General features: G+C 38.3%; 2 protein-coding genes and 1 pseudogene across 2 annotated transcripts; 1 reads left to right on the top strand and 2 right to left on the bottom strand.

Annotated features, from left to right (window-relative positions):
- The first annotated feature begins 2040 nt into the window (after window positions 1-2040).
- Window positions 2041-2985, top strand: Olfr131 (olfactory receptor 131). Its single transcript, NM_146867.1, has one exon. The coding sequence runs from the start codon at window positions 2041-2043 to the stop codon at window positions 2983-2985; it is 945 nt and encodes a 314-aa protein (NP_667078.1).
- Gm18833 (predicted gene, 18833) lies at window positions 4539-5382 on the bottom strand (annotated as a pseudogene).
- Window positions 16891-17844, bottom strand: Olfr130 (olfactory receptor 130). Its single transcript, NM_146487.1, has one exon. The coding sequence runs from the start codon at window positions 17842-17844 to the stop codon at window positions 16891-16893; it is 954 nt and encodes a 317-aa protein (NP_666698.1).
- Window positions 17845-18406: the final 562 nt, after the last annotated feature.

Raw genomic sequence — 18406 nt, 5'->3', positions numbered from 1 at the left:
AAATTGCTAATGATATGAAAGGCAAAGAAACCATCAACATTTTAGTCTTTGTTCTTTTCTCATGAATGTATCTCAAAAATGTGAAAAATATTCCATATTTTATATTATGTCTCTGTCATGTAATAACATATTGTAAAATAATTACTGTTGTTTTTTGTACAATAACAGCATGTAAGACCTGACAGAACTGAAGCACAGCAAAGGTTACTGGAGTGCCAAAGAGGTGGAAAAGGAATTGAGGAGATGATGAGCAAAGGGTGAGAAATTTCAGTGAAAGAACACAGATATGTACATGTGATAGATCATACAAAGAGGTGACTAGAGAAGATAAAATGCCTTCTATTATTGCACCCCCACAGGGAAAAAATTAGCAACCCCAAGAGTTCCCAGGGACTAAACCACCAACCAAAGAATACCCATGGAGGGACCCATGTTCCCAGCTACACATGTAGCAGAGGATAGCCTTATCTGGCATCAATGGGAGAAGAAGCCCTTGGTCCTGTGAAGGCTTGATGGCCCAGCATAGAGGAATGCTAGAGCAGTAAGGCAGAAGTAGGGGAGTGGGGGAGCATCCTCATAGAAGCAGGGGGTAGATGGTTTGTGGAGGGGAAACCGGGGATGGGGATAACATTTGAAATGTAAATAAATAAAATAACGAAGAAAAAAAAAGAAGAAAAAAGAAAAATGCTAACAGATGTAAAGTGTTTTCAACAAAAATTATAGGGATTTAATGTTATATGAAAGTTTATTCCCTGTATTTAGTCATAGCACAACACATTTTTTTAGTCATTTTATAGACAATATGTAGAACGTCATCTGTAAAAATATAATAAGATACAAATCCACTTAAAACTGTCCAAAATTCTATAGTAACTGAACGAATAGGATTATACATACATTTATTTTAGAATAAAAATTATTCCTAAACTGCATTAAATATTACCTCTAAAGTAGTTACATTTTTTACCATGAGTCACTTTGCACATGATTGATAAATTCAACTGTGTGTGAGTGAAATTTTCTCATATGAATTATGTGTTTCTTTTACACAAAGGAGAATGAACTACACAAAGAACACATATATGCAATCAATTGCATATGTTCACCTAGACTCATGTTTGATGATTTTTGCGACACAGACAAGCACCAGAATTTTAAAAAAATATCTTAATAGCCATTTCCACTTTGTTGCATAAAACTCAATATAATACATTCTGCCATTGAGAAAATTACATGAAGTTAAAGCATAATTGTTAGAAAGCTTGTGAGATTTTTTTTCCATATGTGGAAATATAATTAAATGGGAAACAATGAGTCCAACTCTGGAAACCATTATTTTTGTAGTTGTGTTACTTGGGTACTGGGAGTTTTTTCTCATTGACTTAATTATAAAGAGTAGAAAGGAGGTCCTACAATAAAAAGACAGACAATGGTCTCACCACCAACTGATACCACCTTTCACAGGTAGCAATTTCTATACTCCACTATACAAAATTATTGAGAACCTGCAGGGAAATAAGATCAATTACAAACTTAATGCAGCTTCAGTGAGGTTTCTGTATTCTTCTGTCTTAGCAGATGCAACACATGATAACAGTATCTTATCATAAACATTTTACTCCTATTTACATTTTTATTTGTTTATTTTTGTTTTGCTTGGGGGGATTGAGAGAGCAATTGGGAGAGACAGAGCCTCACTCTGCAGCCTGTGCTGCTGATATTCTCACAGGATTTCTCTTGCTTCAGCCTTCCAGCTGTTACATGTATATGTCTGAGTCACCATGTGTATGCTATTTTTGAATTTCTAAAACTCTTCACTTGTGAAAGTTGTGAATAAAAGAATAGCAGACAGACTATACAAACACAGATGTTAATGCTATTTTGCTTACTGAGGAAATCAAATGAAATATATTAATGATTTTATTTGTTTCAGCACCCCTATCCAGTTTCTTTATTGCACGAGATATTTAGTTGTAAAAACACAATAACCAGGACCTCAAAATTCTATTATTGACCTTTCCAGCAAACTGGATTTCAACAATGAGAAGGCTCAATACCACTCCCCATCACACCAATGGCTTTATTCTGGTAGGCTTCTCTGAGTGGCCACGACTGGAAATGGCTCTTCTTGTTGTCATCTCCATCTTCTATATTTTAACCCTTTTGGGGAATTCAGCTATTATCATTTTGTCTCGCCTTGATCCTAAACTCCACACTCCTATGTATTTCTTCCTGGCCAATCTTTCCTTTTTGGATCTCTGCTATACCACTTCTACTGTCCCCCAGATGCTAAAAAATATACAGAGCCATGAGAGAAGCATCACCTATGTGGGCTGCATAGCACAACTGTTCATCTTCCTTAGCTTGGGGTCTACAGAGTGTGTGCTTCTCTCCGTCATGGCCTTTGATCGCTATGTGGCCATCTGCCAGCCTCTGCGTTACACAGTTATCATGCATCCCCAGCTGTGCCAACAGCTGGCAGCAGTAGCCTGGATAACTGGTTTCAGCAATTCCTTGGTGCAGACAGTGTTGACTTCTTTGTTACCTCGTTGTGGCCAATACCAGATAGAGAATTTCTTCTGTGAGGTACCTGCCATGCTTCAGTTATCATGTGTTGACACCTGGGTCAATGAAGTAGAGATGTATGCTGCTGTGGTTGTCATAAAAGTTATCCCCCTTGGGCTAATTCTTTTCTCTTACATAAACATTGTCAGGGCAGTCATAAAGATACAATCTTCTGAAGGTCGAAAGAAGGCCTTTAACACATGTGGGTCTCATCTTCTGGTGGTCATCATGTTCTATGGCTCTGCCATCAGTGGATATGCATACATGGCACCGAAGAGCAGCTCAGCCAAACTGAAGGGCAAGCTTTTGGCACTGTTCTATGGACTCATAACGCCAATGCTGAACCCTCTTATCTATACCTTGAGGAACAAGGATGTCAAGGCAGCAGTGAAGAAAGTACTTGGAAGAGAACAAGAGTAAGGGTGGAACTTGGATTAGGCAAAAGCAGATCCTATAGCAATCCAGTCCTTGGTTCCATAGCAGAATCACCCACAGACCTCATTCCTCTAGAGCCTGATTGTGACCACTTGTTATTGATTATATGTAATCAATGTAATAGTCAATGGTCATTGGAATGGTCCGATAGTTCAACAAGTACAAAAGAAATTAAAAGATACAGATTTGCATAAATGTTAAATTTGGTTAATAAATGTTGTCCTGGCTAATGAATTTTTAAAAATATTCTTTCTTCTTCTCTAATACATGAAAAGTAATGGAAGGGGTATGTTAGGAACTTAAATTAAAAACACAAAAGAGAGGCCCATTGGACACACAAACTTTATATGCCCCAGAACAGGGGAACGCCAGGGCCAAAAAGGGGGAGTGGGCGGGTAGGGGAGTGGGGGTGGGTGGGTATGGGGGACTTTTGGTATAGCATTGGAAATGTAAATGAGCTAAATACCTAATAAAAAATGGAAAGAAAAAAAAAACACAAAGACATCAGCTTGAAATTTAGTCATTTGGAGCCATAAACAACCAAGATAAAAATGTCACTTCCTCCTTTCAAATATTTTGCATATTCTAAAGATACATTTTTTTTTACATTTAATTGTAATGTTGATGAATGAGTGGTTGTGGTAATAACCTGAATTGCTATGGAAGACACTAATGCAAAGAGAGCCCCATAAAATGCTTCTGATCGTTTTTGTAACGTGCAGTCTCCCTTAGAATATATTTTTAATTTTAGCTCACAATGTTTATTAGATTTGCCTCCATTGTGATTTTTTTTTGCATGTAAGGAATACAAAGTAACAAACTGAAGAACAAAATTATGCACATGTTAAAATGATATTTGTCCCATTGCTTGATAATAGATGGGAATTATCACTCTAGGAAATAACAATTACAATATTTGCTATTAATAATATCATGGTTATTATTAGGCTTAAGTTATAATCCTGTTTCCAATTTCTTTGGAGAATATTAATTTATTTTATTTATGGGGAAGTTTTTGAAATTTGTTATTAATTTTTATATGATATATTTCAAATTTATTTTGATCATATTTTTTGCCCTGCCCCACATTTTCCTTATCATCTCTACTTCTCTACACACCCAACGTCATGTTCTTCCTTTCTGAAAATAAAAAGCAAAGCAAAGAAAAGCAACAAAAAATAACCCCAAAGAAAAATTAAAACAGGTAAACTAAAAAAGCAAATTCAGTAAGATTGAAAAACACAGCTAAATGACAAGCACACACACGCATGCACATAAACACACATACACAAACACACACAAACAAACAAATGCACGCACACACACACACACACACACACACACACACCAACAGGGAGGCAGTTTTGTGTTAGGTCTGCCCTGGAGTATGGTTGATATACCTAGCGGTAGCTTCATGAGGGAAATCTCCTTTCCCTTTCCCATCTGTCCCAGTGTCAACTGCAGCTCTGCCAATCACACCACAAGAATAAGTGACGTGACATCGGCAGTTAGGCCAAACATAAGAGATCTGTCCTTTATCCTTCGAGGCTCTTAGTTAAGACCTTCTTTCTAAGAACACACTTGGGGCACAGCATGTTGTCCTCCAGGTATGGAGGTGAAAATGTACAGGCTGGAAGCAGGAAGAGGGCAGTTGCTTTCCCGTTCTTATCTGGCACCTAGGCTTGTCCAGCGTGGAACTATAGCCGAATCCAAGTACTTGTGTACCCAGGAAGGCTTGTCCCATGAACCACACACCACATTTCTCCATAGGTCTCTGATGTTGCATTGGAAGGCACTGTTTCAATCTGGCTGCACTGGCTGCAATTCTGGCCCAAGATGCCAACTGCCTCTGAGGCAGATGTAGTCACAACAGTGGTGATAGAATCAATGAGGGCTCCTCTGGTAGTGATAATTTCAAGGGGAACTGTCACCTGAGACTCTTCCCCTGGTTCGGTCTTCATTTTTTTTGAGAGATGTCTTCAACCTGGCCTCTTTGGCTGTGTCAGGAACATTTTTCAACTCGGGCATTTGATCTGGGAAAGCCCTTGCAAGGAGTCTTTTATAAGCATCTACTTTCTGGCCTTTACTGCTCAGCTTCATCTTCTGGCACCATGCCTGCAAAACATCTCAATGAATCGGGTTCACTGGGAGCAGATGCTGTGGAAATGGAGGAACTGGTACCTCCCTACGAGTGTGTTCTGGTGTCTCAGTGTCTTGTGCTCAGTTCTCCTTTGGTTTACAATCGTTATCTTTCTCTGACTTTTTTTGTCCCCCTCCTTCCTCCCACCCCCATTGCTTTAGTCTTTGCAGAAGATGGGTTCAGTTGACTAGACATCTGTCATCCCACATCCTCGAAGACCTGGGCTCTTCTGTGCTCCGCTGTAACTGGTGCGCTGTAGAGGTGAAGGAAATGGATCTCAAGTTAGAGGCTAGCCTGTACTACACAAAGTAAGACTCTCTGAAGTAAACAGAGGATACCACACAGTTGTAGAGTGCTTGACTAGCATACTGGATGAACTAGGTTCAATGCCCAGGTAAGTTATGTATCCCCACTCCCCACCCCAGCAATCTTAATCTCTCTTTAATCTTTTTTGACAGTTCAGACTTTATCCCCTTCCCAGCTCATTCTCTGACTGTTCCACTTAATTACTACCTCTAGTACAATAGGGGTTATAGGTCTTTTAAAATTGTTTACTTCATCTTGATTTAACTTGGTAGATCAGATATATTAAAAAAAAATCCCACCCATTTATTTTAGGGTATCAAGTTTGGTGGAATGCAGATTTTTAAGTATATTTTTATGATTCTCTGAATTTCCTTGATGTCTGATGAAATGTTTCAGTTTGTCATGGTTTGCATATGCTTGGCCCAGGGAGTGGCACTATTAAGATGTGTAGCCTTATTGGGTGCATCATTGTGGGCATCGGCTGTAAGACCCTCATCCTGATATCTCTTTACAGCAAAGCAAACCCTAATGAAGTGTATTTCTAACTGTATGAATTTGGAACTTTTCTATACATTTCTGATTAATTTAACTAAAAGTTAGTCAGTCTTGTTGGTTTTCTCAAAGAACTCATTTTTGTTTCATCAAATCCTTATATTTCTTTTTTTTTCCCGAAACAGTGTTTCTCTGTGTAGCTCTGGCTGTCCTGGAACTCACTTTGTAGACCAGGCTGGCCTCGAACTCAGAAATCTGCCTGCCTCTGCCTCCCAAGTGCTGGGATTAAAGGTGTGTGCCACCACGCCCAGCTTCTTATATTTATTTCTATTTCTTTTTCTTTCATTGATTCCAGACTTGTGTTTGCTTGTTTCTTAATGTAAACTCTCTCTGGGTACTATTGTTTGCTTGCTTTCCTAGAAATATCAAGTATATCATAAATTTATTAACATATAGTTTCTTCAGGTTGTTTATTTTGTTTATTTGTTTGTCTGCTTTATGCAGACATTTAGTGCTATGAACTGGCCTCTTAGTATTTCCTTTCTCATGTCTCATACATTTGGCTATGTTGTGTTTTCATTTTACAAAGGCTTTTAATTTCCTTGCTGAATTCAGTCTTGACCCAATTTTTATTCAGTGATAAGTCGTTCAGCTTCCATGAGTTTGTATACTTTCTGTCATTTCTATCATTTTGATATGCAGCTTTAATCCACTATGGTCAGATCGGATGCAGGGTATTACTTCAATTTTTCTTATATCTCTTGAGACTTGATTTGTGTCCTAATACATAGGAAAATTCGGAGAAAATTCCATGGGCTTCTGAGGAGAAAGGATATCTAGGGTCTGGATAGAAAGTTCTGTAGATATCTAGTGAATCGGTTTCACTAAGGACTTTACCAATTTCAGCATTTCTGTCTTTCATTTTTGTTAGGATGACCTGTCTACTGGAGAGAATGGGGTAGCAAAGTCATACGTATCACCATGTGAGAATGAATATGCAATTTTAGCTATAGTGTTCCTTTTATGGACTTGGACATCATTGTGTTTGGTACATCGATACTAAGAAATGAAATATCCTAACTGTGGATTTTCATTTGATATGCATGTAATATCCTTTCTTAATATGTTTAGGTTCATTTTTATTTCAAGACCATCTTGTCTGATATTAAAATGACTATGCCTGCTTACTTCTTGGGTCCATTTTCTTGGGATATATTTTTACATTATTTTACCATGAGATGATATCTATTCTTTATGGTAAGGTGGATTTTATGGATGCAGATGAAGGATGAATCTTATTTTCTAATCCAATCTGTTAGCTCCCCTGTCTTTTTATTTAAGACAATGTTGAAAGTTACCAATTTATTGACTCTTGTTATTTTGTTGTTGTGGTGTTTGTTTTTGCCCTCTCATTTAATTTATGTTCTAGGAATATTTATTGCTTGTATATTCTTGAGTGTAGTTAACCTGCTTCGATTGAAGTTTTCCTTCTAGAACCTTCTGTAGAGATAGATTTGTAGATAGATACTGCTTAGATTTTTATCTTATTATGATTTTTTTTTCTTTATCACTGTAATTGATAGTTTTTCTGAACAGAGTAGTCTGAGCTGTCGTCTGTTGTGTCCTCAAGTTTGCAGAATATCTGTTCAGATAGGAGGTTGGGGGAACCCTCCAGAATGTACCTCACCTGGGAGGTGAGAGACTCTCAGGACTCAAAAGTGAGGGATCTTATATGAAATGCCTGACAGTAGGGAAAGGGAACTTATAGAGCCCTCCTCCAGCCAGAAGACAGGGCATCAAATGAAGGAGAGGGGGATATCCCACAGTCACAACTCTGACCCATAACTGTTCCTGCCTGAAAGAATTACAGGGATGGAAATGGAGAGGAGCCTGAGGAAAAGGTGGGCCAGCTACAGGCCCAAAGTGAGATCCAGCTCAAGAGGAGGTCCCAAGGCCTGACTCTCACAACAAGGAACCTTGCATGACCGAATTCCAGAAGACCCAACAAGCAGCTGAAAGAGTCAGATGCAGATATTTGCACCCAACCAATGGACAGAGCAGCTGATCCCTGTTGTTGAATTAGCGAAGGCAGAGAAAAGCTGAGGAGGAATACGACCCTGTAGGATGACCAGCAGTTTCATTTAATCTGGACCCCCGAGATCTCTCAAACACTGGACCATCAAACAGGCAGCATACACCAGCTGATATGAGACTCCCAGCATACATACAGTAGAGGACTGCTGGGTCTGTGTTCATTCAGAGATGATGCACTTAACCTTCAAGAGACTGTGTGTAGGGGTGGGAACATCCATGTGAAGATAGGAGAGTGGGAAGGAGTTATTGGATATGGAACAGTCGGAGGGTGGATGGGGAGGCATAAAATATGGAACATAAAAAAATTAATTAATTGATAAAAGAAAAGTTAGGTGTTATTCTAACAGGTCTGCCTGCACGTTACTTAGTCTTTTCCCCTTGAACAACTTGTGTCTTCCTTAGTCAACCCTTCCTGAGTCTTGAGGACAGCCTGGACAGGTCCTCAATTAGGCCCTCCCTCTCTTCTTCACCCATGGGAACAACATCATCCTTCCTTTCTGGCTCCCCCTTTGGATGCCTCTTAGAAAGCCTCCAGTTTCTTCACCTGGTACCCAACCTGAAGGGTTCCAAATTAATTTGCTCTGTGATCACAGCTCTCCTCAATATCATTTAGATAATCCATCCAAATGTGGCTGACTAGTAGCACCCTAGATACCAATATGATTTTGGATCTTCACAAATACTGCTGTGGGAAAGAGAAGGAGGTTCTCCATTTCCAATTTCTCTTTACTCCAATCCCTGTTATTTTTATTTTATTTTCTTTTCTTTTACTTTCTTTTATTTTATTTTATTTTACTTTGTCTCTGACACATTTTGTCTAAAAGTTCTGTCTTTAAGCTAAAGTTTATGGATTTGTAAGTTTATTGCAAAACGAGAGCTAGGAGTCAGATCTAGAATGAGGTGGAGAATGCACAGGAGTAGGTCAGCAATAGCCTGCACACCCCAACACACCCTTCAGTGACTTGTATGTTTCTCTGCTCTCCACTGTAGCAAACTCTCCTAAGGCATATACATATCATATGGTTTTGCTGGCTTCTGCCACCCATAAGATATGATTCCAAATTCTAGAGCCTGATGTAACAGCTACCTCTTTACTCCACCTTCTTTCTACCTATTTGTCTCTAATATCTCTGCAGTTTGGCCTTCAATTGCTACCATGTGGGAATGTAGAGTTGCCAAAAGACTAGGGAGACTTTGGAGCTGTAGGAGCATCAGATGAAACACATTAAGCCACGTCACAGGACAATTTTAATGATAGAAATCGATTGTATAAACATTAAAAAAATGGAAAACTCCATTTGATATCCCTTGAGAGCAAAAGTAAGAACTGAGAGGATAAAAACTTAACATAAAAAAGCCACCACAGTACTTATTGCAACTGTGACCATTGGAGTAAAACCCTCCCTACCTCTCAAAAAAAGTTGAAAAACTCTACCATAAGTAAAAGTAGATATACAACAAGAAAAATTATCTATGATAGTACTGTTAAGGTCTAGGTAAAATGGTTAGACCTAGTTAACTGTTACCCGGCTAGGCTGCCATTTTATGCTGTTACTAATACTATAGGGAAACTTTTTCATATGTTGTTTATGCTGTTACTAGAAAACTTTCTCATTCCCAAATTGATTGCATATTCTGTTATATTTATTGCTCTCGGAACCATTCACAACAAAAGTCAGTTAGAATGGCTTTGTATAGTTAGCCACAATAAGCTTGGACCTGAAAAAAAAAAAAAAAAAACACCCAGCAGCACTTCCTGCACACGTGTATAGGCTCGTATTACCATGCATTATTTTAAAGACATTTTTTTTAACCTTTGTAAACTGACCTTGCAACTATTCAACTATTTGGAATAAGATTTCCATTATTGTGAGAGGTTGAATAAAGTTTTGGTTCCCAAGACCTGGCTGAGAACAGTCATTCTATTTGGAGAAAAAATAATAATAAAATGGCACCCTGTTTGGCAAGTTAAGACATGAATGGTAGACAAGGCAAGTCCTCCAAACCCAGTCAAATACTCCAACCTAAGAGAACAGGATTAATGTACAACAATACATGTTTCTAAGGGACCCCCCCCATCCCTAAGTCCTGATTGGTGGAATAACATGACACAGATGTTTGTAGATCTCAGGCTTTAAAAGCCTTATAGGATCTTAACTCATGGTCATGGATCAGCTCCCTAGTCTGGACTATTGAACCTGTAGATCAGTCCTAGGGCACATACTCAGTAAACTATCCCTGTCTGACTGAGTTTGGTGTTACGTGGTTTGTGAGGTGACTCCTGGACCACAAGAAGTAAAAAGGCTTAAGAGACAGAGGACAGAGGAAGCAAGAGAACACAAAGTGCTTAACTGTGATCTTTTGGTACCTAATTTAGGATTTAGACAACCCATTGAATCTATGACACTGCCTCTTAATGAAATTGAGGAAAGGTGATCACCCTCAATTGCTTTTACAGTTACTTGGGAACAAATGGGAGAAAATGGTGAAAATTCACAAAATAAAAACCAGTCAGAATCCTGTCAAAATACAAGTCTTTATACACTATAAAGACCCAATAGTAACTTATGGAATGTACTCATCCTATGTGAGACAGATGTTAAGTACCTAGGCTACCCAAAACAGGATAATTCCCCAAGATGGGAAAGATGTAGAAGCAGCTATACTGGAACCTGGTTTGTTTTATTTGTTTATTTATTTATTTATTTATTTATTTATTTATTTATTTATTTTTCCTCATCTTTTTTTTTTAATTAGATATTTTCTTTATTTACATTTCAAATGCTATCCCAAAAGTTCCCTATACCCTCCCCCTGTCCTGCTCTCCTACCTACCCACTCCCACTTCCTGGCCCTGGTGTTCCCCTGTACTGGGACATATAAAGTTTGCAAGACCTAGAGGCCTCTCTTCCCAACGATTGCCGACTAGGCCATCTTCTGATATATATGCAGCTAGAGACATGAGCTCTGGAGGTACTGGTTAGTTCATATTGTTGGGACCTGGTTTTCAATTATAGTGGCTGACCTGGAAGTAAGAAGAAGCATAAATTATGAAAGATCTTAATAGCTCTAAAGGTGTTAATATTGTAAAATATCTATTTTTAGGCGAAGGCCAATATGGTGATTTATGGAAGCAATGCAATTTGATGACTCTATTATTATACTTTAGAAGGTTTAAGAGCCTGAGATAAGGTAGAGGAATAAGGAGGAAATGTCCATGTTATTCACAAAGATTATGCAAAGCCCAGATAGAATTTTACTGATTTCTTACATGGATTAACATCCACTATAAACAGGGAAATATCAGGTCCAAATAGAGACAGGTATTAATTGAAACTTTAGCTTTCAAAAATGCAAGTGCAGAGTGTAAAAATGGTTCTTAGACCTTTAAAAGCTTGATCAGCACCCATTGATGAATAAATTAGAACTGCTGCTGATATTGACCATAATGACTATGTAATTTGGCAAGCAATGGCTAGTAATCTTAGATGTCAAAAATGTCCATTGTTTTAACTGTGGGATATAAGGTCATTTGAAAAGGAATCGTAGGCAAGGTTTCCTAAAGACCTCTCTGGAAGATCTCAGGCTTCCCGGACTTGTAGTTGTGCTAAGGTTAGGAATTGGACTAATGAATGCAGATCATCAAAAGGAATGTGAGTCAATCCCTTATTGATGGAAATGCCCTATAAGATAATCTTTTTAAAAGTCCCTAAAGGGGTTCACCCATATCCCAACAACAAACAACAAGAGCCAGGTATTTACTGCCAGCAATCCACAGAACAACTAGAAAAAAACTAAACTATGTCTTGGAGATCTCATGCATGCAACAGAAGGAAGTTCTGCCATATCGTTAGCCATAAGTAAAAATCTCACACTATCACCAAAAGCCCAATGCTATAAAATATTCACAGGAGTTCACGGACCTCTTTCCCTAAAGACAGTAGGAATAGTTATGGGAAGAAGTGGCCTAACATCTCAAGGATTCATTGTGCATTCAGGAATTACATGAAGATTTCAAGGGAGAAACTGAGATTATGGTTTATGTAAAGAAAAATATGTAGTTTAAAGTAGGAGACAAGATTGTTCAGCTTTATAGGTCAAAAGCAAAACAGCCCCCAAACAAAGAACAGAAGGATTTGAAAATACTGAAAGATAGTGTTTTATGTTGTTGTTGTTTTGTTTTGTTTTGTTTTGTTTTGGTTTTGTTTTTGTTTTTTTGTAAACTCTTATCAATAATAAGAGACCAAAATTAAAATAAAATGAGGTTGAAATTGAAGGTTTGGTGGACAATGATAGGAGCTGATGCACCTATAATTTCACAAAAATCTTGAAATCCACATTGGCCCCTTCAGAAAATAATCTATACATTGGGGGGTGGGGGGGTGGAACCTTATTCTAAGTAAAACAAAGCATAAGACAAGTTAAATATGTGGAGCCAGAATGTTGAATAGAAAGATTAAACCCTTATGTGTTAGATATAGCCATAAACCCATGAGGAGGAGAAATACTGCAACAATGGAATCTCAGGTTAAGTGTATTTTAATTGACTTATGGCTTGATTGTTTCTGTATTTACAAAGATAAGAAACCTGGCTTGAGATGTATAGAGATAGACATAGAATGTGAGTGCCTGTCTATTTTAAAAGATAAAAAAAAATGCTAGCTCTTGATATGTGTGGATTCATAAGGATCAAATTGTACCTTAAAGGGCATGCTTGATAAACAGAAAAGGGGAATAAATACTCTCAGGAACAGATTGAATAATGCTTTACTAATTTTTTAATTAACTTTTTTATTAATTTTTAAATGCCGGTAAGGTAGGAACTACTGCCTTATAAGAGACTGCTGAAAGACGGTGTGTTATAGAAGAAAATACTGAATTAGATCAATCTGTGTAATTTAAAGATGTTTTACCCTTAAAATGGAAGTCAGGGAATGTGTACCACTGGGGAAGAGGTTTTGTCTATATTTCCACAGGTGATGAAAGATTATGGGTTCCATCAAAATTCATAAAGATCCAACCTGAATAAGAGAAGTTTCTAATGATAGCACAACTAAAGGAAGGAAGAGACGCAGAAAGAGAGCAATGCAGGTAATCACAATCACACACCCCACCCCACCCCCGCCCCAATTCCATCAACTGAGTGTGGAGATAGCTCAACAAACTCTCTGAAAACAGATTGTTCATCAGACTGGTAGACTGGAAAACCTTGATGCTGATAGGCATTTGATGAATGAAAGATGATCTGGATTACACTTATCTGAATTATCTCATGTACTGATCTTCATGACATTAGATGTGTTAAGTTTGTGAGATTGATAAAAAGAGGGAAAAGGTAGAAGGATTTTATCTCAGCAACATGGCTGCTTTGGCAAGGGAAAACATCCAAAGAAACTTTAGGTCCACATGACCCAGGTGGAATGTAGACATGCCTTGGATTACAGTGTGATCTTGCTGGAATATAGATGTCCTCTGAATAAACACCTTTTACCCCTAAGAATGAAAGTAAGATCATTTTATAGAAGGAAGCAGCCATGTTTGAAAGTGACATATAAGTTTAACTGAGGGGCAGACAAAGTGAAAATTTTGACAGAATGAGTCATAGATAGGATCCACCAAACTCTCACGTGAACAGACAGGAGAGAAAGGCTACATAAGAGCAGCAAGAGACAGGGGTGAAGGGAGCAAGAGACGACGGAGGGGGACGGTGCATATGAGAGGGGCAGTGGGAGGAGGCAGGGGCTGTATCAGGATGGAAAGCATATAAATAAATTAATTAATGGGAAAAAAGCAGTGAAAGAGAAAGGTAGTGGTGGTGTGGCAAGGTGTGTGTGTGCATGTGCGTGTGTAAAGAATTTTAACAGGACAGTTGCACAAAAACAGGTTGCAGAAAGAATCAGCTAGACAAAGGAGAAGACAGAGTGAAGCAGAGAATGAGAATGGGACAGAAAATTAGAACATATGGCTAAAATTAATATGAGGTCAAGCAGAGCAATTCAGTCAGAAGCCCAGAGAAGGTGTATTTATGGTGGCTAGAAGCTTTCAGGCCTAGGCCTGGAATAGTTATGACAGAAAAGGAAACAGTCTGGCCTCAGCCCAGGCAGTGCATTCACACAGCTTGTTTACTGCTCTTATCTTATCATCTGAGGAAATAAAAGTATCATTTACATCTTTTATTTCATCTTACTCTTCCAGCTAGCAGTCAGTCAGTCACCAAGGGAAGCCATAGCAGGAACTCGGAGCTGGAACAGATAGACAGGGACTAAAACAAACCACAGAAGCATGTTGCTTGTTGGCTTCCTTCGAGGCCCATCTTCAGGTATATTTCTTATAAAACACAGGCTCATCTGCCTAGAATGGTACTACCCATGTGGTCTTGCTTCTCTTCCATAAATTAAAATCAAGAAGATTCCCAAGAAATGTGCCCATGGGCCAGTATGATGGAGACAACTTCTCTACTGAGGATCCTTCTTCCCAGGTGTTTCTAGTTTGCTTAAAGACTGACTAGCACAAATATTCTCCAGAGTAAATAAAATTTAGGACAGAAACTATGTCTTGAGTATTAAAAAAAAACTGTGTTAAAATTATTTAAATATCTTCTCTGATCACCGTGGCATAGCATTCTAATCTTTCTAATATTAACTAACACATGGAATTTAAGCTGCATATTCCTCCAACTACCCACTGGCCAATGAAAATTATAATGAAAATTACAATGAATGAGAGTAGTTAATGTGCACTAATATATGTGCAAAATGGTCTACAACAAATTTAATCATAAAAACAATTCTTGTTATCCAATATAGCAACAATAAAGAGGAAAGCATAGTATAGCAAAACCTTAGGGGTTTATCCAAAACATTTCTAAAAGGGAAATTGATAATACCAAATGCCTTAGCATTTAAGAGTGTATACTGCTCTCACACAGGCCCTGAGTTTTGTTCACATTGTTCTCAGTGCACACAATGGACAATTCCAGTTCTAGGGAGACCAATAACTCTTCTGGCATCTGTATACATGTGCATTTAGACACACATCTGAATCAATAAAATTACTTACATATTTTAAATGGATACATCAAAAACTAAAGAAGCAATGACAAAGATGCTATGAATGTCGAGTATGCATGGCTGACTCTATTTTGAACCGCTGATCTATCCTGCTTTCTTAATACTGAATACTTCACACTGTCTCAATTCCTAGATCTTTGTAATAATATTAAATCAGAATGAAATGCTTTAATTTTATTTGAAATGTGTTTATCTATAAGGATCTTACTACCATATATATCTTCCTTTGATTTCAGTTAATAGTGTTGACTGTGTAACAATATCTGGAATCTTAGAATCAAATAGAAGCACTAAATATTGGGTAAATGAAAGTGAAAATATCAGCACTTTAGCAATCTCATTATAAACATGACAGTGCTCTAAAAGCTATTCAGGCAATTTTAATATTCAAGCTTACTTTTAAGTGTTATTAATGGATTATTTAATTTAATATTTAAATGTTAATGAGACAAAAATAAAGATAATTTGTGTCACTTTTAGATCTAAGTTTGTGTGGCTTTAAGAGCCACATTTTCTCCTTAATTTGCTCAACTTATAATTCTATAAGATTTTTTTCATCTCCTTTACTTAGCCTAACTGTAGAAATAGTAAGGATCATGGATTTCACATTATTTAGTCACTTAAAGAATTTTATAAACTAACTAGAGGAGGCTGAATCTGAGAACCTCAGATTTCATAAACCTTTTAAAGTTCCTCCTGAGTACATATTTTATAAAAACAAAAAATATCTATAGGAAATAATGGTGTAGTAGATTGCCTTTGAAACACCAATTTCTTTTCTCAAATATTGACAAATATTGGGCCTACAACAGATATTTATTTTTCAAAATTCAGAATGATGTGGTAGACTGACAATCTTCATCATCAGTGCAAACACAAAAGCATGGAGAAGATTCCATTAAAAACCACAAGGACAAATAACTTAGAATCTCTCAATCCTACATCTTTCATAGGAAAAATATATTGACTACAGACATTAGAATGTTCAAAGGGACTTCTCCCTCTCCCTCTCTCTCTCCCTCTCCCACTTCCCCCCCCCCTCCATCTCATCCCCCTCCCCATCTGTCTCTACAAACAGATTAGACTCAAATTTAAATTTCATGTCTGGTTTTGCCTGGAATGAATTGGATTTCTAAGATCACATGATAAAAATCACCTAATATTCTGAATACAGAAATCAAAGCTACAGTAATCACAATCCAATGGAAATACTTAGATAGAGAAAATTGAAATTTTAGTGAAAAATCTCAGTAAAAGGACCAAATGTAAAAATTAACAAATCTCCACTTATAGATCCACTGGAGTAGATCAGTGAGGGAAAACCCAGGTGTCTATTTTAGACTGGGACATTAGCAAGGGACATTGGTCCAAGGATATAGGAGTCCATATTTCACTGGGTTCATAAAAACACCCTAGTAAAGAATGTCTCAAAGACTTCTAGCTAGCGGTGAATATATTTCATCTTTATATGAAAGAGATAAACTAGTAGACATACTTAATCTAATAGGAACCAAGATTCTTAATAAAAGGGTGACCATTAAGAAAGTAAAAGAAAATAATTGCAGGAGTTTTGACAACAGCCAATGCTATTTTCAATTTACTAGTTAGTCTAATTGTCAGGCCTAGATGGGGCATCTCTGAGTATGATAATTAAGGGAGTGATTTCCTGGCTTGTAGCACTCTAGAGAAGCCGGTGAGTTTAGTTTTGGAGCATCTATCTCATGGTGAGCCTGGGTAGTGCATCTCAACCAGCACCTTCAGGTTTGTGAGGACAGAGAGAACTATATCTCTACCTCGAAAGAATTTTCTTCCCAGTGCTGTTATTTTTTCTTACCAGCCTCTTCAAAGCTCCCTTTACATCTTTGTTTCTTAAAGTGTAAATGAGGGGGTTTAGAGTAGGAATAACCACAGTATACAAAAGGGTGATAAACTTTCCCTGACTGTGTGCATAGGAGCTGTTAGGCTGGATATAGATAGCAGTGATTGTGCCATAAAATAGTACTACTACCAGCATGTGCGACCCACAGGTTCCAAGAGCTTTACCCCAGGTTAGAGCTGACCGTAACCTCATCAGTGCTTGGGCAATGTACCCATAAGATACCAAGATGAGTGTCAGGGGAAGGAGGAGCAGCACCAAGGAAGCCATGAATAGCTGCACTTCATTGGCATGAATGTCTACACACGCTAACTTGATCATGGCAGGAACTTCACAGATGAAGTGATAAATTTTGTGGTTCCCACAGCGAGGCAGGCGAAGGGTGATGGTACCCTGAATCAGAGTGTTGCCCACTCCACTCAGCCACGCCACTCCTGCAAGAGATTGGCAGAGCCGTGGGTGCATAACTGTAGCATAGTGAAGTGGTCGGCAAACAGCAGCATAGCGATCAAATGCCATAACTGCGAGGAGGACACATTCAGTGGACCCCAGAGCCAGAGACACATAAAGCTGAATAGCACAGCCTGTGGCAGTAATTGTCTTGGCTGGACCATGGAGGTTCCACAGCAGCTGAGGAACAATGCTGGTGGAGAAGCAGATATCAACGAAAGAGAGGTTGGTAAGGAAATAGTACATGGGCGTTTGGAGCGCAGAATCCAAACAGGAAACGAGGATGATCGCTGTGTTGCCTACCAGTGTCAGGAGGTAGGAGATTAGCACCAGCACAAAGAGGATCTTCTCAAGTTGTGGCTGATCAGAGAAGCCCACCAGGATGAAATCACCACCTGAGCTCTTGTTAATTGTCATCACTCTACTCACAAAAAGGAGGGTGACAAGTGCAGAAATACATGTTAGATAAGAAGGAATGTAATGGGATCAGAAATCCTCTTGACAGACTTGAACCCTAAAAGTGGAAGATATGTTATGGGCTATGTTCTATACAGAGGATAACATATGGGATATGTTCTATAGAGAAGAGAGGTAGAAGGGGGGATGGGGTGGGGCAGCGCGGGTGTGAGGGAGGAAGGAAGAGATTGATTTCCAGGAGGAAACTCAGAGAATACGGAACGCACTGAGAACTGTTTAAGGTACAGAGCTACACACAGAACTACAAATAAGAAAGGAGGAGAGTGTGAGAAATAGTCTTACCTAGGGAAGAGCATTCCATTGGGTTAATCAATTCCAAATGACCAGTCCTAAAAACATAGGAGTAACATTATCCGGACTGAGCAGGACAAACACACACACACACACACACACACACACACACACACACACACACACATTCTTAAATTTATTTATACATGTAACAATAGGAAAAGGCCATGGATTGGAAAGGAGAAAGAGGGTGTATATTGGAGGATATGAG

Source organism: Mus musculus, chromosome 17, assembly GCF_000001635.26.
Source record: "Mus musculus strain C57BL/6J chromosome 17, GRCm38.p6 C57BL/6J".
In the NCBI taxonomy this organism is placed as follows: domain Eukaryota; kingdom Metazoa; phylum Chordata; class Mammalia; order Rodentia; family Muridae; genus Mus; species Mus musculus.
This window is presented reverse-complemented; position numbering and strand designations above follow the sequence as displayed.